The 20262-nt window shown below is 35.4% G+C and overlaps 1 protein-coding gene across 1 annotated transcript in view; it reads left to right on the plus strand.

The window, feature by feature from the left end:
* Positions 1–20262, plus strand: part of LOC149414336 (uncharacterized) — a 73205-nt gene that overhangs the window by 38021 nt on the left and 14922 nt on the right. The window contains exons 3-4 of the mRNA XM_089644139.1: positions 7290–7414; positions 9579–9740. Of these exons, the coding sequence (XP_089500265.1) occupies positions 7290–7414; positions 9579–9740 (287 nt within the window). The remainder of the gene's footprint in view (positions 1–7289; positions 7415–9578; positions 9741–20262) is intronic.

Genomic DNA, 20262 nt, shown 5'->3' on the forward strand with positions numbered 1-20262 from the left:
GAAAATTTTTTAATATTTATGCCTGAACATCCACAAAATAAAATAAAAGGCACTTTTTGGTCATGTTTTTTTCTTGCATAAATCAAAACAGGCGGATGGTGTTAAGCGGAAATTGAAATCTTATCGCCATCTACGTAATGGTTGTTATTGATAGCGGCTCAATTTGAAATATTACACGACGTAGTGCATCGCCTTAACATGTAAAATATCTGACCCAATATCGCCATCTTCATTTTCGTTTTGTTTTGTTTTCCACGTAATATATCATCTGTCAGTTCAGGAGATCTGCTTCAATTCAAAATTTAAAGGAAATACATTTCCTTTACAAACATATAAAAAAAGGTAAACATTTTTTTTGTTTTACTTAGGATTGAATCTCCCTCCACAGGGATTGGAGTCAACCATGCTAACGTTCATTAAATACAGTCGTATATTAAGTGTTGAAATTTCATCTATTTCAGAGAATGGAGTATATTTCCTCGGGGTTGTGTGTGATTGCCACCAATAGTTGATAGAATGCATTGTCATCGACAAAGAGTCTTCCTGTCAAGTTTAAGCTTGATAAAAGAAGATTGAATTGTCTAAAAGATGGCTGATTTCAACTTCCAAGATTTCACTTCATTCGTACAATCAAAAATAATAAAAGTTAAATTTAAATTGAAGTGTTTAAAAATAGTCGGGCTCTTGTGTTGTGAGGATAAAAATAGTCGGGCTCTTGTGTTGTGAGGATAAAAATAGTCAGGCTCTTGTGTTGTGGGGATAAAAATAGTCAGGCTCTTGTGTTGTGAGAATAAAAAGAGTATGTATAGAAAGGAGATGGGAAAGTTTGAGCTATTTGGTTTATTAAAGCTTTATCGTGTTTAATTTTTGGGTTATCACGCCGTGTTGCGCTTCCACTTCTAGAGTCTGTATTATTATTAATGGGGTTTTAAGCGACGTTTAGAATCTGGTTTGTGGTCTTTCATCGGAGTTGGACGAGAAAGTATTTCGATGTTTGAAAATAATGTTGATCAACTTCAGCGAATATCACCAAAGCCAACGTCCATAGCACCGTGTCTTCCGGCCTATTCGTTTTTTACCATCTATAAACGGGCTTTACTTTTTACTTTATCGTTCAAGGTCCGTATAAACAAGCCTTACGTCAATATAAGGTATTATATAAATTACTTATCATAAGTAGATTGCGTAAATGTCAGTATCACCCTGGTAACAGACCACAATTCTGAAGCGAAACGTCTATACCTACTCGAAATGGCATAAATAGCGACCAGATTTGAAAAGCCAGGTATCTCCTTCTGTATCACCTGGCTCCGTGCAGTTGGCATTCTTGTATGATAATCGTATTAAAAAATATTATAAGAAAATTGACAATTTTAAACATACAAATAAGCCCGGTATATCAGTAGATCTTCCTCTCGGCTTGGTTGGAATACCGAGCTTAGCGCTGCTTGGAAGATAATCCGAAAACAGTTCGGCAAGCCTAGGTATAAGAAATTTTACACGGATTGTAAAATACTTCTATGTAAAACCAAATTACTGTCTACATGAGTAGTACATCTATGCTCTCTACATTGAAAAAACTCTCATGAAATTTGCAGTTGAACTTAATTTCTAGGTCATCGGTATGGCTTCATTCTTTGATTCATTCTGGTAATAATAATTTAAAATGTACGTGTAACTCTTCGGTTCAGTGAACTCTAGAATTCATGCTATTTACATTAATTTTAAAAATTTGTACTGATTGTGGGAACGATTCTGAATAGCGATAAAGTTTGTACAAAATTTTTTTTTTTTTTACACGAAATGTGTATTATTTCTTTTGTTCATTTTTCTGACAGATGTCGTAATTTTTCTATCGGTGTTCAATATATAAATTATTTCAACTTCACAAATCCTACGATTATAATATCCCGTGATTTTTCACTGGTCTGCGCTAGTAAAAATACTAATTTCGGCTGTGGATTTGTCTGTGATTGTAACTCTTGTTCAGCGAACTCGGGTTAGTCTTGAATTTAAGCGTAATTTTCAATATTGGAACTGATTGTGTGATGAATTCAGACCACCGATGTACTAATATAATATTTTATTAAGGGTTAATCTTGATAATTTTTAAATTTAGTTTAACCTAACATAACCAACACCCCTGCCGTAGGTCACACCCCAAGTGGTTCGCTACGTTTGGTGACTTAGCAGGTATGCCCGGGTTCATGGGGTGAGGTTGTCCAGGTCTTGACGGAGGATGCGTTTGCCCACCTTTACTGCGTGGCGGGTCGGATCGGAAGAGACTGGTTAAGGGAGAACTTTTGACCTCTCCAGCTAGACTCTCTCTCGACCAACCATAATTCATTTATCCCTCATACCCCATTCCTTCCCAGAACATCGGCTCCTTATCTTAAAAGACCGTCCACACGGCATTCCCAACCTTAACCTTTTATAACCTATAAAGGTTAACCTTATTCATAGCTTTTTTTATTTTTATGTGACACCTCACAAGAGTGTCCCTGCCTGTGCACTACTGTGCAGTGTACAGACAGGGGAACTATGTCACCACCCGGTTGGGCGGCGTTGTGAAGCGGAATAAGGTAGGGGCTGTAGGAAGGGATTTGTTAATGCCGGCCTTGAAGAGGCTCGGATTATAGGAGGGAGGAAAAACAGATGCCGGTAGCTCGTTCCACATACGAGCCGACTTACACAAAAACGAGTCGTAAAAACGGCCCGTTCTCATGAAGCCAACGTCAACCGTGAACGGGTGTTCAGTTCGTGTCCGTCGAGTTTCGCGCACGTGCACCGGTGCATCAGGAATCAATGCTGCTAGCTCCTTGGAGCAGGCTCCTTTGAAATACCTGTAGAACAGACACAGCATGCCTACATTGCGTCTATGCATTAGAGAAGGCAATCGGTCTGTTAACAACGGGTTGTCAATCAGACGGATCGCTCTCCTTTGCACAGATTCAAGCAGGTTTATCAAGTATTTTGGGGCACCAGCCCAAAGGTGACTCCCAAATTCAATAGTTGGGCGGACTTGAGACTTGTACAGGGTCAGCAGCTGGTCACTGTTGAAGAATCTCCTAGCCCTGTACAAGACGCCCAACTTTTTGGAGGCCTGATTTACTCGGGCTTCTATGGATCCCCGATACTTGAGCTGGTCTGATAAAGTAACTCCAAGCATTTCAATGGAGTCTTTATTGGGGAGAGTGCTCCCATCAAATTGCACCAGACAGTCATTGATCTCCCTCTTTGCCGAAATCAGACACGCTTGGGTTTTTGCCTAGTTATTAAACTATTATTGGTATATATATTATTTATTAGTATAATTTTTTTTTGATATTGGTCGCTGGTATGGAAGGCAATGAACAAGGTCTAATGTCGGGCAAATCCTTGTTATATTTAGATCTATAATCTCTATACCTGAAGTTAAACAGCGGAGGAAGCCTTATAACAATTTTATATAATGTCAAGATCAAATATACTAAGGTAAGCCAATTATTATTTGTATCGAGGTCAATTTGTTATGAGACCTACACACTATGTCGGTTTAACCGGTGAATCTTGTGTTAAGGCGAAGCTTAATGCCAAATCACTATTATGATTATTCTTTATAACGAATTGGTGTACATTATGAATACCAAAAAATATGCTTTAGATAAATTAAAGGTTTTCCTATCGCTTCGCTTGAGTAGAATACAAATAAAAAAATGAGTTACTCAATAAAAAATATAAATGCAAACTACTAAAAAAAATATTTTTTCAATAGAAATGAATGAACGCGTAAAGGAAACAACTTTTAAAAATACAGTATTATAGCTAAGATTATCTGTGATAGTTTCTCTTGATTAACTTTTGTGCTTTCTTATCAAATTATTTAGAAAATAAATAAAAAAAACAGTTTTGTGCTTGAAATCGAACGTTTCTAGACTCCGTTTTTCAAGCGATTTTAATGCCTATTATCTACAATATAAGGTATACCAAGAATATACACATTTTTGGCTTATAGCTTCCTCTTAACCGTTGAGTGTCGCATACACTAAAAAAATATGTTCCTATGCAGACTGCGTAACGTTGGTTCTGCAGCTCAACCAAGTTACATGAAATCCAACTTGGTTGGAGGTTGGATATTTTAAAGAAAATATATGTACTTAAATGTACATTTTTTTGGTTTTACTGAGATTGAACCTCCTTCCCAAAGGACTGAAGTCAACCGTGCTAACAACTGAGATAAATCCCAATTGAGTTGGACCAACATTGGGTATATTTCCTCGTGCTTATGTGTGATTGCCACCAAAAGTTGACAGAATGCATTGTCATCGATAACGAGAATATCTGCCGAGTTTCAGCTCTATCGGGCGTCGGGGAGTGGGTTAATTTCTGCTTCCAAGATTTGTATTAATTGCAGAACACAAAAGTGAAATTTGAATAGACTTATTTTAGAATCAATGACCCACAGCAACCCAGATTTGTGTAGCAGTCGTTCTAGTGGGTAAAACTTTTATTAGTAACTTCTTTACACACCCTTTAATATGAAGTGATATGAAACTTATAATGAATTCTTGATTTTTAACAAAAAGAAAAGGAGGAGTTAAGGAGTGAGTTAAAACTCACATACAAAGGTTGTGGAAATCAAAGGAATCTAAATTCAAAGTTTTTTTTAAATAACCTGTGACCTCCAGGGCCGGCCCAGGGCACTTGGCGCTAGTAAAAACCTCAAGTACGCTGTGTTAGATGTTGACCCTTGAGGCCTCTGGCATATTGACCGTTATATTTCTTAAAGATGCAGAAAGTTGGGGAATTTGTGAATATTAAATGCAAATAAATGGGATATTTCTGAAAGTATCAGAAAACTAAAAAATATTTTTGAAAGGAGATCAAATAAGATTTCAAATGCGTATTATTTAAAATAAACATAAATTTATTGAAATATATATTTTTTTAAATTAAACATAAAATTTTTGCAAAGTATTGATAATTCTGCAGTTTTAATAATGTTAAATATTTCATTTTTTGATATTTTATTGACGTGTTCAAACCTTCACTTAAATGGCTTCCGTTCTATTGTAAATGTGGCTACCTGGTAATTGATTTGTAGAAGTCAACTGACAATCGACAGTATATAGAGATGCAGAGTAAATTCTTCTCACACTTACTCAAAACAAAACACTTAAGAGGAAGCTACAAGCCAAAAATGTGTATATTCTTGGTATACCTTATATTGTAGGACAAACGGAGTCTAGAAACGTTCGATTTCAAGCACAAAACTGGTTTTTATTTATTTTTTAAATAATTTGATAAGAAGGCAAAAAAGTTAATCAAGTGAAACTGTCACAGATAATCTTAGCTATAATACTGTATTTTTAAAAGTTGTTTCCTTTACGCGTTCATCCATTTTTTTGTACTTTGCATTTATATTTTTTATTGAGTAACTCATTTTTTATTTGTATTATATTGAAGCAATACGATAGGAAAACCTTCAATTTATCTAAAGAATATTTTTTGGTATTCATAATGTACAGCAAATCGTTATAAAGTTTAATCAAAATATTGATTTGGAATTAAGCTTCGCCTTAACACAACTTATTCACCGCGCTTCATAGATTTAACATTTCATACAATGAATTCGATTTATTTAATACAGCACCTCACGTTTTCTCAAACTCAAAATCATTAAATGACATACATATTACTCAACACAGATCAGTAGTGTAACTAAGGCTAGTGGAACTCGTATGACACACGTTCCCAATGATGGGTTTTCTATGGGATTGCCGCCCAAAACAGTATTTTAAAAATACTTAAAAACATAAGTGTCTTTTGTAAAAGCAATATCATAAAAAAAAACATTGAAAACGTTACGTATTTAACGGTTTTAAGAAGTCTTGCAAATCAATTCAGCAAGATTTTGGTGTAAATTTTGATTTATTTAATCGTGCAACCCCGCACATGAAACTTCCGCAAATCCGCTTTCTCAAATATTCCTGAAATCCCGTGGGTTTGCGGGATGCGGTATTGTGGGAAGCGGGTTTGCGGGATGCGGGTTTGCAGGATTGCAAACCCTAGTTGCTTGCAAAACCGAAAACTCATACCTGTAGAAACTTATCGTTACTTGCAAACTGTTTTGCCTGGAAACAGATGAAGATGACCGATGGGTCGATTGACCAAGCATTTTTTTGTTTTTGGTTTTGTGCATTACATATTGATGTAATCCTATTACAATACACATGAATTATACAAATTTTAAATGAAACATTTTACAATAATTCATATTTTAGAGTTCTTGCCTAAAATAACTTTTGAAATCTTCAAGGCCAATGTTGAAAATGTCAAGAGAACTAAAGGTATCATTTAGCAGCACAATACCTCTTGTCAAGCTATGCTGGGCCAGAACGTCCGTTATTCCGTGTGGAATACAGAGCAAGTCGTGGCGTCGACTCTGACGGTAGTTGTTCGGTACAAACAATTTATGGCATTCCAAGAGGTATGGGCTGTCAATGTAATAGTTCATGATTTTAAAAGCTGTTACTTGAAGGGTCCCATTTCTCTTAGATTGTAGACTTTGTAGTGCGTTTCGGAGAGCAAATCTATGTGATGCATAAATCGTGGGTTTTCACCATGCGTTCTCATATAAAGATATCTTAGATTTTTTTTTAATATGTTTTAATAATTCTATGTATTTTTGGTGGTATGTGGCCCAGACAGCAGAAGCGTATTCTAATTTAGATCGTATAAGGCAGTTGAACATCGATGTCATTGCTTCGGGCTTGGGGAACTTGGGTGTGCTTGGCTCTCTTTGCTTTGGAGAAGCCATGACAACCTATGACGGTCCTGAAATGACTTGACAATATTATAATACAGGACGTTTGGTTTTGAAATTGAGAATATGCTTAGTTTCTACCTGAATGTTATTTATCACCTTGGTGGAAAAGTATTTAAAATTTTGAACAGTGACAAGAACACAGTGCAAATTCCAGTGCATTTGTTTTTGAAAAAAAAAAGATTCATTTATGGACAGAAGAATTAAACTAATGGAAGCAAGTTGTTGGTGTATTTCGTGTACCTAATCTTTGAAAAGAAGGACTGTGCTTAATATCGTTTAAGTACCTACTTCTTCGTTTTGTTGTGGCAGTAGTTACTTCAAAGTATCCCGGTGGAACTCATTATATTGTGATTGTGTTGCGCTTGAACTCACTATATTGTGTTATGCGCTTCAATTCATGTTCTGCAAGCTGTGATTCGGAAGCAGTTTTGAATGCAATACGTTAACTACATCTTCTAAACATTTTGTTGTTTGTCCCTAGGCGGCACAGAGTATCAGCGCCCAGCTTGGTCTGTTGGGCGGCTTTGCGTGGCGGACTGGCCCGATTATTGCCAGCCCTACTGGCTCTGTGGACCAGACTGCCGGCTTTCCTTCAGTTTGTGTCAGGTAATTATATTGAAAAGGGCATAACTTTGACTTTAGGAAAGAATGAAAAAAAAAATAGTTGTAAGTGAAATACAAATGTCAACGGCCAAAGGTTCAAATGATCTGTAGATTAGTGGATTTTGATAAACAGAAATTCTCTCTTTCGGGGCACAAAACTTTTATTTTTTAGAACTTCATTTAATTTTTTAGTTTTTCTTTTATGTACTTAATACTATTATTCAATTTACATAAAACAGTTTACTTTTAAACAAGTTCTGCTTTGTTATTATTATTATTATGCGTGATAGCTATTTTGCCTTCCGAAGTGATCATAAAACTGTGGTAAAGCCACATACAGATGATATTATTTACATATTGGTACTTATAATGAAAAAAAGATTTAATTTCTATTACCTATGCCATACTTATTCTATACTTGCCGTAACATCTGACTTGCTGTAACATCTGACCTGATGTAACTTAACATTTTTAATTTTATTTTTTTTAAATATTTTTCAATCATGTCTTTTGAATTTTAATTCAGTAAACACTAATTTTTTTACTTTTTCAATTTTATTTTCTAATCTTCTACAAAGATAATGTATGTATGTGAGTAAAATTTTAACTGTTAATAAACAAAAGTTAATAACTGTTAATAAACGAACTGGCGATGCTTGTGTGGGATTTTTTTGGTTAATCTGCTAAATGTATTATTCTTTCCTTTTTAACTGTTTATACAGGGTGTATCGGCACTAACCCGACAAACTTTAACCAGCTATTCCTTAGCACATTTGGAGTAAAAAATGTTATGGGCACTTTGCTGTCCGGTAGCATTTTTTTTCAATTAAAAACAAAAAAATCAAAAATTTCCACACTACATCACTGTCATTGGCATTGCTTTTCGTGTTCAACAGCTGTTATAAGCAAGTATGTCGAAAAGCGTCTTTGCTCTTTCGCACACACTCAATAATAATAGTTAAAAATGAGACGAATGGTGCCGTGCCATTTCGTTGTGATTGTAAAAGTGCGCCAATATAGGTACACACGTACATTATTCAACGGAATTCGAATAAAATATTGCCAGATGGGTTTTCAAACTTTGACAAAGGATAAAACAGTGGTGACATGTGGTGAAAATATGAATAATAATTTTTTTATTAAAAAAAAACATTACCGGACAGCAAAGTGCACATACATTTTTTTACTCCAAATGTGCTAAGGAATAGCTGGTTAAAGTTTGTCGGGTACGTGCCGATACACCCTGTATATAAAAAAGTGTGAAAAATTATACCATAGTATGTACCAGAAAAATTATTAATAAAGAAAAAATAAAATAAATCGCTTGACAAACGGAGTCTAGAAACATTCGATTTCAAGCACAAAACTGGTTTTTATTTATATATAATACCGTATTTTTTCAAAGTTGTTTTCTGTTGTTTTGTTCTGTCCTTGACAACGGATGCGTCTACCCTCCAACTGTGAGGTGAGTGATTTGGAGAGCTTGGTTGAGGAAGACCCTTACACTTCATCAGCAGGACTCTTTCGACCAATCACCTTGCTCCGCAGCAGGAGGGATGGATTCATACGTCTGTCACATACACGCTGACCGCCAGATTCTTACCCACATCTCATACCTTTTTCCTTTCCAGAACCTCCTCTCCTTCATTTCCTTAATCATCCCTAAAGATGACATTGGCTCCGAGGGAAATTAATATTTTCAGGACCTCTTTCTGAATAAATTTTACCTTTGAGACGTACAAGACATACAGCGCTATTCTACACGCTTAAATACAAAACAAATGCAGTATCTAATTCGCAAATTAACAGTGTGCTACATACATTCAAAAATATTTGTCTAAACTCTAACATCGACATGTTTTCAGATTCACTGCTAAAATTTAAAAGGAGCATCGTGTCAATAATATAAATTGTTCAATGCGCTTACATACTCACACACTCACACATACATACACACACATACCTACACTACAAACGTCACCCAGTAATTACTAAATATACATACATATAATACATTACAAGAAAACATCCCTATTGTAAGTTCCCATCTTGAAATATTACTTTGATATCTGTTAATTGTTTCATCACTGTAACCAATGTACTGTTCGTTTCTTATAAAATAAATAAAATGAACAATTAGTTTGCATTTTGATTGTTTGCATTTCAGTACCCGCCCTGGAGAGTGAGTCTCGGAGTGCGGCCGACTCGAGCTCAACGCTAAAGGTGGCTGTTGAGGCTGACGGCGAAGGGAAGGTGGTGTGCGAAATGCTGTACATCCCTCCCCCCGACCTCTGGGAGGTGGATGTCATCTTTATACACGGACTCCACGGTGAGGATGACTTCACACTGTTAAAATTATAATTATTATAGATGGCAGCACTTGAATCTAGCACGAGGACCGTGTTAGACCTTTGGGATGTGGACTTCGTCTTCATACACGGGATGACTGCACACAGTTATAATTATAGTTATTATAGATGGCAGCACTTCTGTTTGTAGCTAACATGAGAAGCATGTTAGACCTTTGGGATGTGGACGTCGTCTTCATACACGGGATGACTGCACACGGTTATAATTATAGTTATTATAGATGGCAGCACTTCTGTTTGTAGCTAACATGAGGAGCATTTTAGATCTTTGGGATGTGGACGTCGTCTTCATACACGGACTCCACGGTGAGGATGACTGCACACTGTTAAAATTATAATTATTATAGATGGCAGCACTTCTGTTTGTAGCTAACATGAGAAGCATGTTAGATCTTTGGGATGTGGACGTCGTCTTCATACACGGACTCCACGGTGAGGATGACTGCACACTGTTAAAATTATAATTATTATAGATGGCAGCACTTCTGTTTGTAGCTAACATGAGAAGCATGTTAGACCTTTGGGATGTGGACGTCGTCTTCATACACGGACTCCACGGTGAGGATGACTGCACACTGTTAAAATTATAATTATTATAGATGGCAGCACTTCTGTTTGTAGCTAACATGAGAAGCATGTTAGACCTTTGGGATGTGGACGTCGTCTTCATACACGGACTCCACGGTGAGGATGACTGCACACTGTTAAAATTATAATTATTATAGATGGCAGCACTTCTGTTTGTAGCTAACATGAGAAGCATGTTAGACCTTTGGGATGTGGACGTCGTCTTCATACACGGACTCCACGGTGAGGATGACTGCACACTGTTAAAATTATAATTATTATAGATGGCAGCACTTCTGTTTGTAGCTAACATGAGAAGCATGTTAGACCTTTGGGATGTGGACGTCGTCTTCATACACGGACTCCACGGTGAGGATGACTGCACACTGTTAAAATTATAATTATTATAGATGGCAGCACTTCTGTTTGTAGCTAACATGAGAAGCATGTTAGACCTTTGGGATGTGGACGTCGTCTTCATACACGGACTCCACGGTGAGGATGACTGCACACTGTTAAAATTATAATTATTATAGATGGCAGCACTTCTGTTTGTAGCTAACATGAGAAGCATGTTAGATCTTTGGGATGTGGACGTCGTCTTCATACACGGACTCCACGGTGAGGATGACTGCACACTGTTAAAATTATAATTATTATAGATGGCAGCACTTCTGTTTGTAGCTAACATGAGAAGCATGTTAGACCTTTGGGATGTGGACGTCGTCTTCATACACGGACTCCACGGTGAGGATGACTGCACACTGTTAAAATTATAATTATTATAGATGGCAGCACTTCTGTTTGTAGCTAACATGAGAAGCATGTTAGACCTTTGGGATGTGGACGTCGTCTTCATACACGGACTCCACGGTGAGGATGACTGCACACTGTTAAAATTATAATTATTATAGATGGCAGCACTTCTGTTTGTAGCTAACATGAGAAGCATGTTAGACCTTTGGGATGTGGACGTCGTCTTCATACACGGACTCCACGGTGAGGATGACTGCACACTGTTAAAATTATAATTATTATAGATGGCAGCACTTCTGTTTGTAGCTAACATGAGAAGCATGTTAGACCTTTGGGATGTGGACGTCGTCTTCATACACGGACTCCACGGTGAGGATGACTGCACACTGTTAAAATTATAATTATTATAGATGGCAGCACTTCTGTTTGTAGCTAACATGAGAAGCATGTTAGACCTTTGGGATGTGGACGTCGTCTTCATACACGGACTCCACGGTGAGGATGACTGCACACTGTTAAAATTATAATTATTATAGATGGCAGCACTTCTGTTTGTAGCTAACATGAGAAGCATGTTAGACCTTTGGGATGTGGACGTCGTCTTCATACACGGACTCCACGGTGAGGATGACTGCACACTGTTAAAATTATAATTATTATAGATGGCAGCACTTCTGTTTGTAGCTAACATGAGAAGCATGTTAGACCTTTGGGATGTGGACGTCGTCTTCATACACGGACTCCACGGTGAGGATGACTGCACACTGTTAAAATTATAATTATTATAGATGGCAGCACTTCTGTTTGTAGCTAACATGAGAAGCATGTTAGACCTTTGGGATGTGGACGTCGTCTTCATACACGGACTCCACGGTGAGGATGACTGCACACTGTTAAAATTATAATTATTATAGATGGCAGCACTTCTGTTTGTAGCTAACATGAGAAGCATGTTAGACCTTTGGGATGTGGACGTCGTCTTCATACACGGACTCCACGGTGAGGATGACTGCACACTGTTAAAATTATAATTATTATAGATGGCAGCACTTCTGTTTGTAGCTAACATGAGAAGCATGTTAGACCTTTGGGATGTGGACGTCGTCTTCATACACGGACTCCACGGTGAGGATGACTGCACACTGTTAAAATTATAATTATTATAGATGGCAGCACTTCTGTTTGTAGCTAACATGAGAAGCATGTTAGACCTTTGGGATGTGGACGTCGTCTTCATACACGGACTCCACGGTGAGGATGACTGCACACTGTTAAAATTATAATTATTATAGATGGCAGCACTTCTGTTTGTAGCTAACATGAGAAGCATGTTAGACCTTTGGGATGTGGACGTCGTCTTCATACACGGACTCCACGGTGAGGATGACTGCACACTGTTAAAATTATAATTATTATAGATGGCAGCACTTCTGTTTGTAGCTAACATGAGAAGCATGTTAGACCTTTGGGATGTGGACGTCGTCTTCATACACGGACTCCACGGTGAGGATGACTGCACACTGTTAAAATTATAATTATTATAGATGGCAGCACTTCTGTTTGTAGCTAACATGAGAAGCATGTTAGACCTTTGGGATGTGGACGTCGTCTTCATACACGGACTCCACGGTGAGGATGACTGCACACTGTTAAAATTATAATTATTATAGATGGCAGCACTTCTGTTTGTAGCTAACATGAGAAGCATGTTAGACCTTTGGGATGTGGACGTCGTCTTCATACACGGACTCCACGGTGAGGATGACTGCACACTGTTAAAATTATAATTATTATAGATGGCAGCACTTCTGTTTGTAGCTAACATGAGAAGCATGTTAGACCTTTGGGATGTGGACGTCGTCTTCATACACGGGATGACTGCATACGGTTATTTTTTTTTTTTTTTTTTTTTTTTTTTATTAAAAATTTTTAAAGATACAGGTATATGCAGTCCCACAAAGCTGTCACACATGACGGCTTGTCTGTAGGTTCTACAAATAATATATATAAAACATTTTTAATTTTTAATACATGTATGACACAAAATTATACAATAAACAATATCACAAAATAATATATATCAAAGTACCTACCTATATACAAATTATTTAGGCAGGTACGTTGAGATGTTCAGGAATACATCAATAATAATGTTCAGAGATACATTGATTCGTCGCTTATTAGCCAACGCTTAGTGTTTTTGGGGCAGGGTCTCTCATTATTCTGAGGTTTAAAATAATTATTAAATTTATTGAAAATCTCTGGTATTGAATATTTAAGCGTTCGGCTTCCATACTTATTTGTTACTCTTGGAATAATGAGGCCCTTATTTTCAGTGAATCTTGTTGTGTGATTATGCACCGGTTGCTTTTTATATTTGCTATCTCCCTCATTATCCATTATAATAATGTACCAAAGAAGACCCTTTATTGGAAGTAGGCCCTCAGAACCATACAGTAGTTTTAGATTACTTCTTTGTCTGTAGATATTCGGTGGTACAATTTTTTTTATTATAGCAATTTGTAAGTTTTGTATATATTTAATATAAATATTGCTTGAGTGCCCCCAAGTTCGTATGCCATATCTGAGTATGGATTCGACCATAGAAAAATAAATTATTTTAAGAGTACAATGAGGCAAAACATATTTCAGTTTATAAAAATTACTTGCAAAAGATCGGAGCTGGTTACAGATTTTAGCCACTTGTTTATCCCATTTAAATTTATTGTCTACTATTAGTCCCAGATAAGTATATTCGTTAGTAAAGTCAATTGTTTCACAGTGGCAAATATTTTCAATTTTTCTATGAATACATTCAGAATTATGAGCAATTATTTTGGGTATATTCCATATTCCCAGGCTTGGTGATTTTACATACATACATTTTGTTTTTTTAACATTAATAATTAAACCAACATCATGAGCCCATTTAAGTAGCTCGTTAAAGTCACTTTGCAATTGTTGAATAGCTATGATAGGATTTTCATTGGATACTACAAGTGCAGTATCGTCAGCAAAAATGAATCTAAAGGCCTTTTTAAAGAGTTTTGACATAACAATAACATATATAATGTACAATTTTGGACCTAAAATTGATCCTTGCGGTACTCCTGATTTAATATGTCTTCCTTTACTCATATCATTTAAAATCTTTACGTTCATTTTTCTATTAGTTAAGTAGTTTTTAAAGAATGAGAGGAGTTTACCCCGGATTCCAATGTTTTCAAGAACCTTAATTAATTGTATATGGCTGAGAGTGTCAAAAGCTTTTGAGTAGTCAATAAAAAGCACCAGTACATGTTTTTTAGAATTAAGTTGAGAATTTATAAAATCAGAAAATTTTTCCAGCAATTTATCACAACTTTTTTTTTTCTGGAACCCGTACTGGCATTCATCTATAATATTCAAATTATTCAAATATTTATCTAAATTTATCGAAATATATTTTTCTAAAATTTTTTCTAGTGCCGGGAGAATAGAAATTGGCCTGTAATTGTTAATTTCGGAGTGATCTCCATTTTTGAAAATAGGTCTTACAATGCTATTTTTTAATTCATCGGGGATGAGGCTGGTATCGATTATTCTGTTGATAAAGTGAGCAATAACAGGGCTAAGTAATTTGACATGTTTTTTTAAATCAAACATACGAATTAGATCTATGCCCGGTGACTTTGAATTTTTCATACCTCCGATAATATATTCAATTTGCTTAGCATTAGCTCTAGGTAAGTACATTGAATGCGGTAGGGATTCTTGCAAGTGATTAGACGCTCGGAAATCACATTCATGTAACAACTTATTAACTCCTTCATCAAAAAAGTTAGCAAAATTTTCTGCCACTGCATCAGAAGATTGTGACTTTAGGAAATATTTAGATAAGACTTCATCGCAACCAGATTTATTTTTCCTACCCAAAATTGTATTAATTTCATTCCATGTTTTTTTAATGTTCTTGAAACAGTGATTAAATTTGTTATTATAGTATGCCTTTTTTGTGTTTAATATTTGTTTATTAAGTTTATTTCTATATTTTTTGAAAGAGATTTCATATTTTTTATTATTAGGCGTGTTTTTCCACTTTTTCCACATGGCATCTCGTATTAGAATACTTTCAGCGAGACTGTCATTCATCCAAGTTTTTTGGTTATTTCGAAATTTTTTTGTTTTTAATTTTGTAAAGGTACTTTTTTCATAAATATTTTTAAAAATCGATTTTAATTCTGTATAAATAATGTTTGGTTCAGACAATTTTAACATTGCATTCCAATCGGTGATTTCGATCAATAAATCAATCCTTTTGTCCGATAGTGCAGTGTAATACTCTTGGTGCGATTTGTCGACGGTACATTTATCATAGTAACAGAAGTTAATACTAGCTGCAGTTAGGTAGTGGTCAGCTATTATTGAATCGCATACGCATGAACTGATTTCGGTCGTCTCCTTCACTCTTACATAAATATGGTCTAAACATGAAGCCGTTACATAGTTAGTCAATATCGCTTCTCTAGTCACATCATTTATACATCTGGTCATTCCAAAATGAGACATGAGGTTTTCATATTGCATAGTTATGGGTTCGTGTACATTTAATAAGTTAATATTCGTATCACCTAGAACCAATACGGATTCTTTTATATCAATATTTCCCAATATTGTCTCCAGCTCATCAAGAAATAATTTTTTTTTTGTATTAGGCGGTCTATATATTGCTAAAAGATGTAAGCGAATATGTTTGTTTACTGAAATGGTTCCGTAAACGCATTCAAAATTATTAGTCATAATATTTATTTTTTCAAATGTAAGGTGATCTTTCACGTACACAATAATACCGCCACCCGATCTTTTTGTTCGACAAAAATGGTACGAATTAAATCCCGGTAATTTATAAAGATTTATATTATTTTCATTAATAGACGTTTCGCATAGCGAAATTAAGTCGATGTTTCTCAAAGAGCTAGAAACAATTAATAGGAAAGTGTCCCAATATTTAGATAAAGATCGTATATTTAAGTTGAGGGCAGTTATTTTATTATTTCCTAACACATGTTTTTTTGTAGCCCAGTTTTCAAAAATTGACGTGCGTTCATAATCTATTTCTGCTGAATCAAAATCACAGTTCAAGTCACCCATATAGAATAATATTTTAATTGGCAGCAATAATATATAAACATGTATTGGGATTTATAAATATAAATACGATAGATACATAACAATATAGCAGTTAGTATTTCCGATATGTTCCAGGTTAGATTATAGTTTTGTACAGAACAAGGTAGGTTTACTAATCGGCAACAATAATTACATATTGAACTTTTTCTACACATACAAATACACGAAGAGTGCGCGAACATCAATATAATCATAGATTTCAGTATACTAGCGTTTAACACTGTGGCAATGGGATAATGCATTGTAACATAAATGGCAAAAATTTTCGGCAAGGATATGAAATATTTATGTCTCAATAAATTATATACATTACGATGCATAAATGAAAGTGATAATATGAAGTTAAAAAATGAAAAAATTGTGATTAGCATTGTAATTGTTTTTTAGAATTATAATACATACCTAATCATAGTCTATACGACTTTGAGCGATATGCATCATCTTTTTGTAGTAAGAACAATTAGTATTATTAGCTTTGTGATTGGTATTTAGGGTCATCTTGAATAAGGTGTTCTGATGTGCACAGTTACTACATTTTTCTTCAGTGTTTTTGTTAGGGCATTCCTTCCATTCGTGATCTTTTGCGCAATGTAAACACGTCGCACGTTTGTCCTTATTAAAACATTTTAATGCAGTGTGACCAAATTTGAGACAATGGTAGCATTGCGTCAAGGGGCTGGCATCTTCCACTCGTACTCTGCTAAAACCAATGTTAATTTTTTCCTTTTCCATGAGGTAAGACCTTACTGCTCCGCTGGTTTCAAATATATAATTAGTGAGTCCATTTTGGTTTTTTGGTTTAAACATTTTTATTAGTTTAATCGTGTTTTTAGTATCGCTATTCATGATATCTTTTATTCCATCGTTTTGTGTTTTTATTGCCTCAATTATGTCCTCTTCAGTTAAATCTACTTGAAGATTTCTTATGAATATTTTTGGATTTTTCTTTCTTAATTCCTCTGCAACCATGTTTTTTTTAAGGGTTTTATTGATTTCATCTGTCAATTTCTCTGCATGTTCTTTTGAAGGACAAGATATAATTAATTTATTTTGCGAGGCTTTTCGTATTCCGTTCACTGCGATACCCAAGTTTGCTATTTTAATTTTCTTTACGATTTGTTCTTTAATAGCATCCGATGTCATGTTCGAATCTTCACCTTTGATGATCAATGAGAATTTGGATTCCGGGATTACTTTGAGACAACTTGCGTATGTTTTTTTTTCAAAATAGCTCGTATTCTCGATTTTTTTTTCTAATTTTTCAATTAGTTTTGACTGCAGACAAACAATCTCGTTTTGAAAAGATATTTTTTCCTGAGTCCATTTTTCTTCTAATAGTTTTATATTTAATTCCAGATTATTTTTAGCTTTCGAGTCCTTTACCGTAGAAATATTTGAAATTTCTAATTTTATGTTTTCTATTATCGACAGCACGTCCATAATGGGTTAAGCTTGTGACCGCCTCGCGGAACACCTCGCTCCCGGCAAAACTTAGATAAATGTGACAATTCTCTAATAATGTATTGTCTTTCTATAAACACGTCTACACACTACCACGGTAGAATGACGAATGTAATTATAGTTATTATAGATGGCAGCACTTGTGTTTATAGCTAACATGAGAAGCATGTTAGACCTTTGGGATGTGGACGTCGTCTTCATACACGGGATGACTGCACACGGTTATAGTTATAATTATTATAGATGGCAGCACTTCTGTTTGTAGCTAACATGAGAAGCATGTTAGACCTTTGGGATGTGGACGTCGTCTTCATACACGGGATGACTGCACACGGTTATAGTTATAGTTATTATAGATGGCAGCACTTGTGTTTATAGCTAGCACGATGAGCGTGTCAGACCTCTTTGTACACGGATTCTAAGGTGAGGATAGCGGGATAATTTATTGAATAGTATTATAATAATAATAATTGTGAAGCTCTCAAGCATGTTAAATTTATTAAATATTTAGAGATTATAGTTGATAATAACTTCAAATGGAAGAACCAGATTGAAAATGTAGCTTAAAAGAGTGCGAACACTGATTCTCATATTTATTTCATTACGGGAAATTTAAAAAAAACAAGACTTAAAAAACATATACTACGCACTACGGGCTGTGTAACACAATCATAACCTGCGGTTTCATTGAGTGGGGACGTACAGGAAGAACAACATTAAACCCGTTATTGAAGGCACAGAAATCTATTTTACGTGTTATTATGAAGAACCCTTTCAGATATTCGAGCGACGTTCTCTTCGAGGAATTAATATACTAGATGTCCAACAGTGTGATATAAAAAAAATAGTAATCCGTGTTCATAAAAATAAAAACAAAATGAAAACAGCTGAACACAAACATCAAACCAGAAGTAGGGGAAGAAATGACCTTTCCATTCCAACAAGCAACAGAGCGGCTTATCAAAAACTATTCTCATATCCCGGTCCTAAAATATATAACGAAATCACTTCACAGCTGAAACTGTGTGAATTGTCATCCTTTGGTCCAAAAATAACAAAATGGTTATTAGATCTAGGCAGGACTGATACAGAAATATTATTAAATAATGTATGTAATCTATAATTAGTGTATTACCTATTCAATTTGCTTATCATATTATTCAACAAGATAGTGTTACTATTACATATGTATTTTGTAATGTTACTACTTTTTTTTTCTTTTATTATTTCTGGCTTTCACCCTTCAAGGGTGTTCTTGGCCATCATTTAAAATTATGTAGAGATGAAAGGTGAATTTAAATAGGCGAATTTCAAAATTGCAATGCAAATTGGAGTCGAGTTCAGACTTAGAGGAGATGAGATGTTGAATGGAGGGGAGGCAATTTTAGATAAGGCTTGATAGAAGAGAAGACATTTGTTTAGAGAGGGACAACCAAAATCAAGTCCCGTTGGCGTCATGTATCTTTTATCAGGAGATTTTCAATGTGGATGAGTGTTTCAGGCTAATAATTATTGCTTGTAAAATAATTGTTACCCTTTATGCTATGCATAAAAAATCTTGTCTTAAACATTAGTTTACCAAAAAAATAATGAAAAATATGTGATCTAAAGTTCCCACTTCTAGACCACAGAATGTACAATCTGGGGAGTCAAGGACGTGAATTTTAAAAAGGTGGGAAGGAACAGAACAATGTCCGATCCTCATTCGAATGTGTAAAGAAATTTATTTTTTGGAAAAATGGGGGAATTGCCGAAACCACGGTATTGATGGAATAGTTCTTTGTATTGAGGCATAGCAGGCTCCCTTGGATTGACTAGCAATGTGCCAATACTCTGCCCAAACATTGCGGGATCTATCTTTGATGATGGAAAAAATGTCAGATAGGGAAATGTGGTTTACGAGGGTAACAACAGGGTTGGACGCTCCTTGTTTTGCCAAGGCATCCGCAATATCATTACCCATGATACCAACATGTCCAGGAATCCAAATCAGAGTTACAGTTTTTCCAGAGCTTTGAATGGAGGCTATCATCTCTCGAATAAGGTATACAAAGTGATATGCTTATTTGGATTCACTTTGTATTCACATATTATGTAATTGTAATTGTGTACATGTATGATAATTTGAAACCTGTTAATTTGACTGTCCAAGAACGGGAAACCTTCCTAGTTGGACAGTCCAAAGCTTCCTTCCATATAATGGAATGTATCTTTTAAAAAAACAAATAAATAAATAATGGTTTCTAATCTAACCTAACCTAACCTAAACTATAAATTTCCTTTTCGTGGTAGATACTTTGAGTATCAGCTGATGAAAAACCACCATTCAGAATCGAAACTATGCTTGAAATGGCTTTACATTTGTTTGGTGACCAGATCTGAATAGCCATGGTACTTCCCCATCTCTTTACTCTTCCCAGTACCTCTTTAGCCACACAAAATACACTATTAATTGAGGATGCCATAGTCACACTGGCTCCAGACGGTTAGGAGCAGTTGTGATTTTTTAATTATAATTTTGTCAAGTTA

The sequence above is a fragment of the Hesperophylax consimilis genome, chromosome 20, assembly GCF_061612785.1.
Source record: "Hesperophylax consimilis isolate HC1 chromosome 20, BYU_Hcon_1.0, whole genome shotgun sequence".
In the NCBI taxonomy this organism is placed as follows: domain Eukaryota; kingdom Metazoa; phylum Arthropoda; class Insecta; order Trichoptera; family Limnephilidae; genus Hesperophylax; species Hesperophylax consimilis.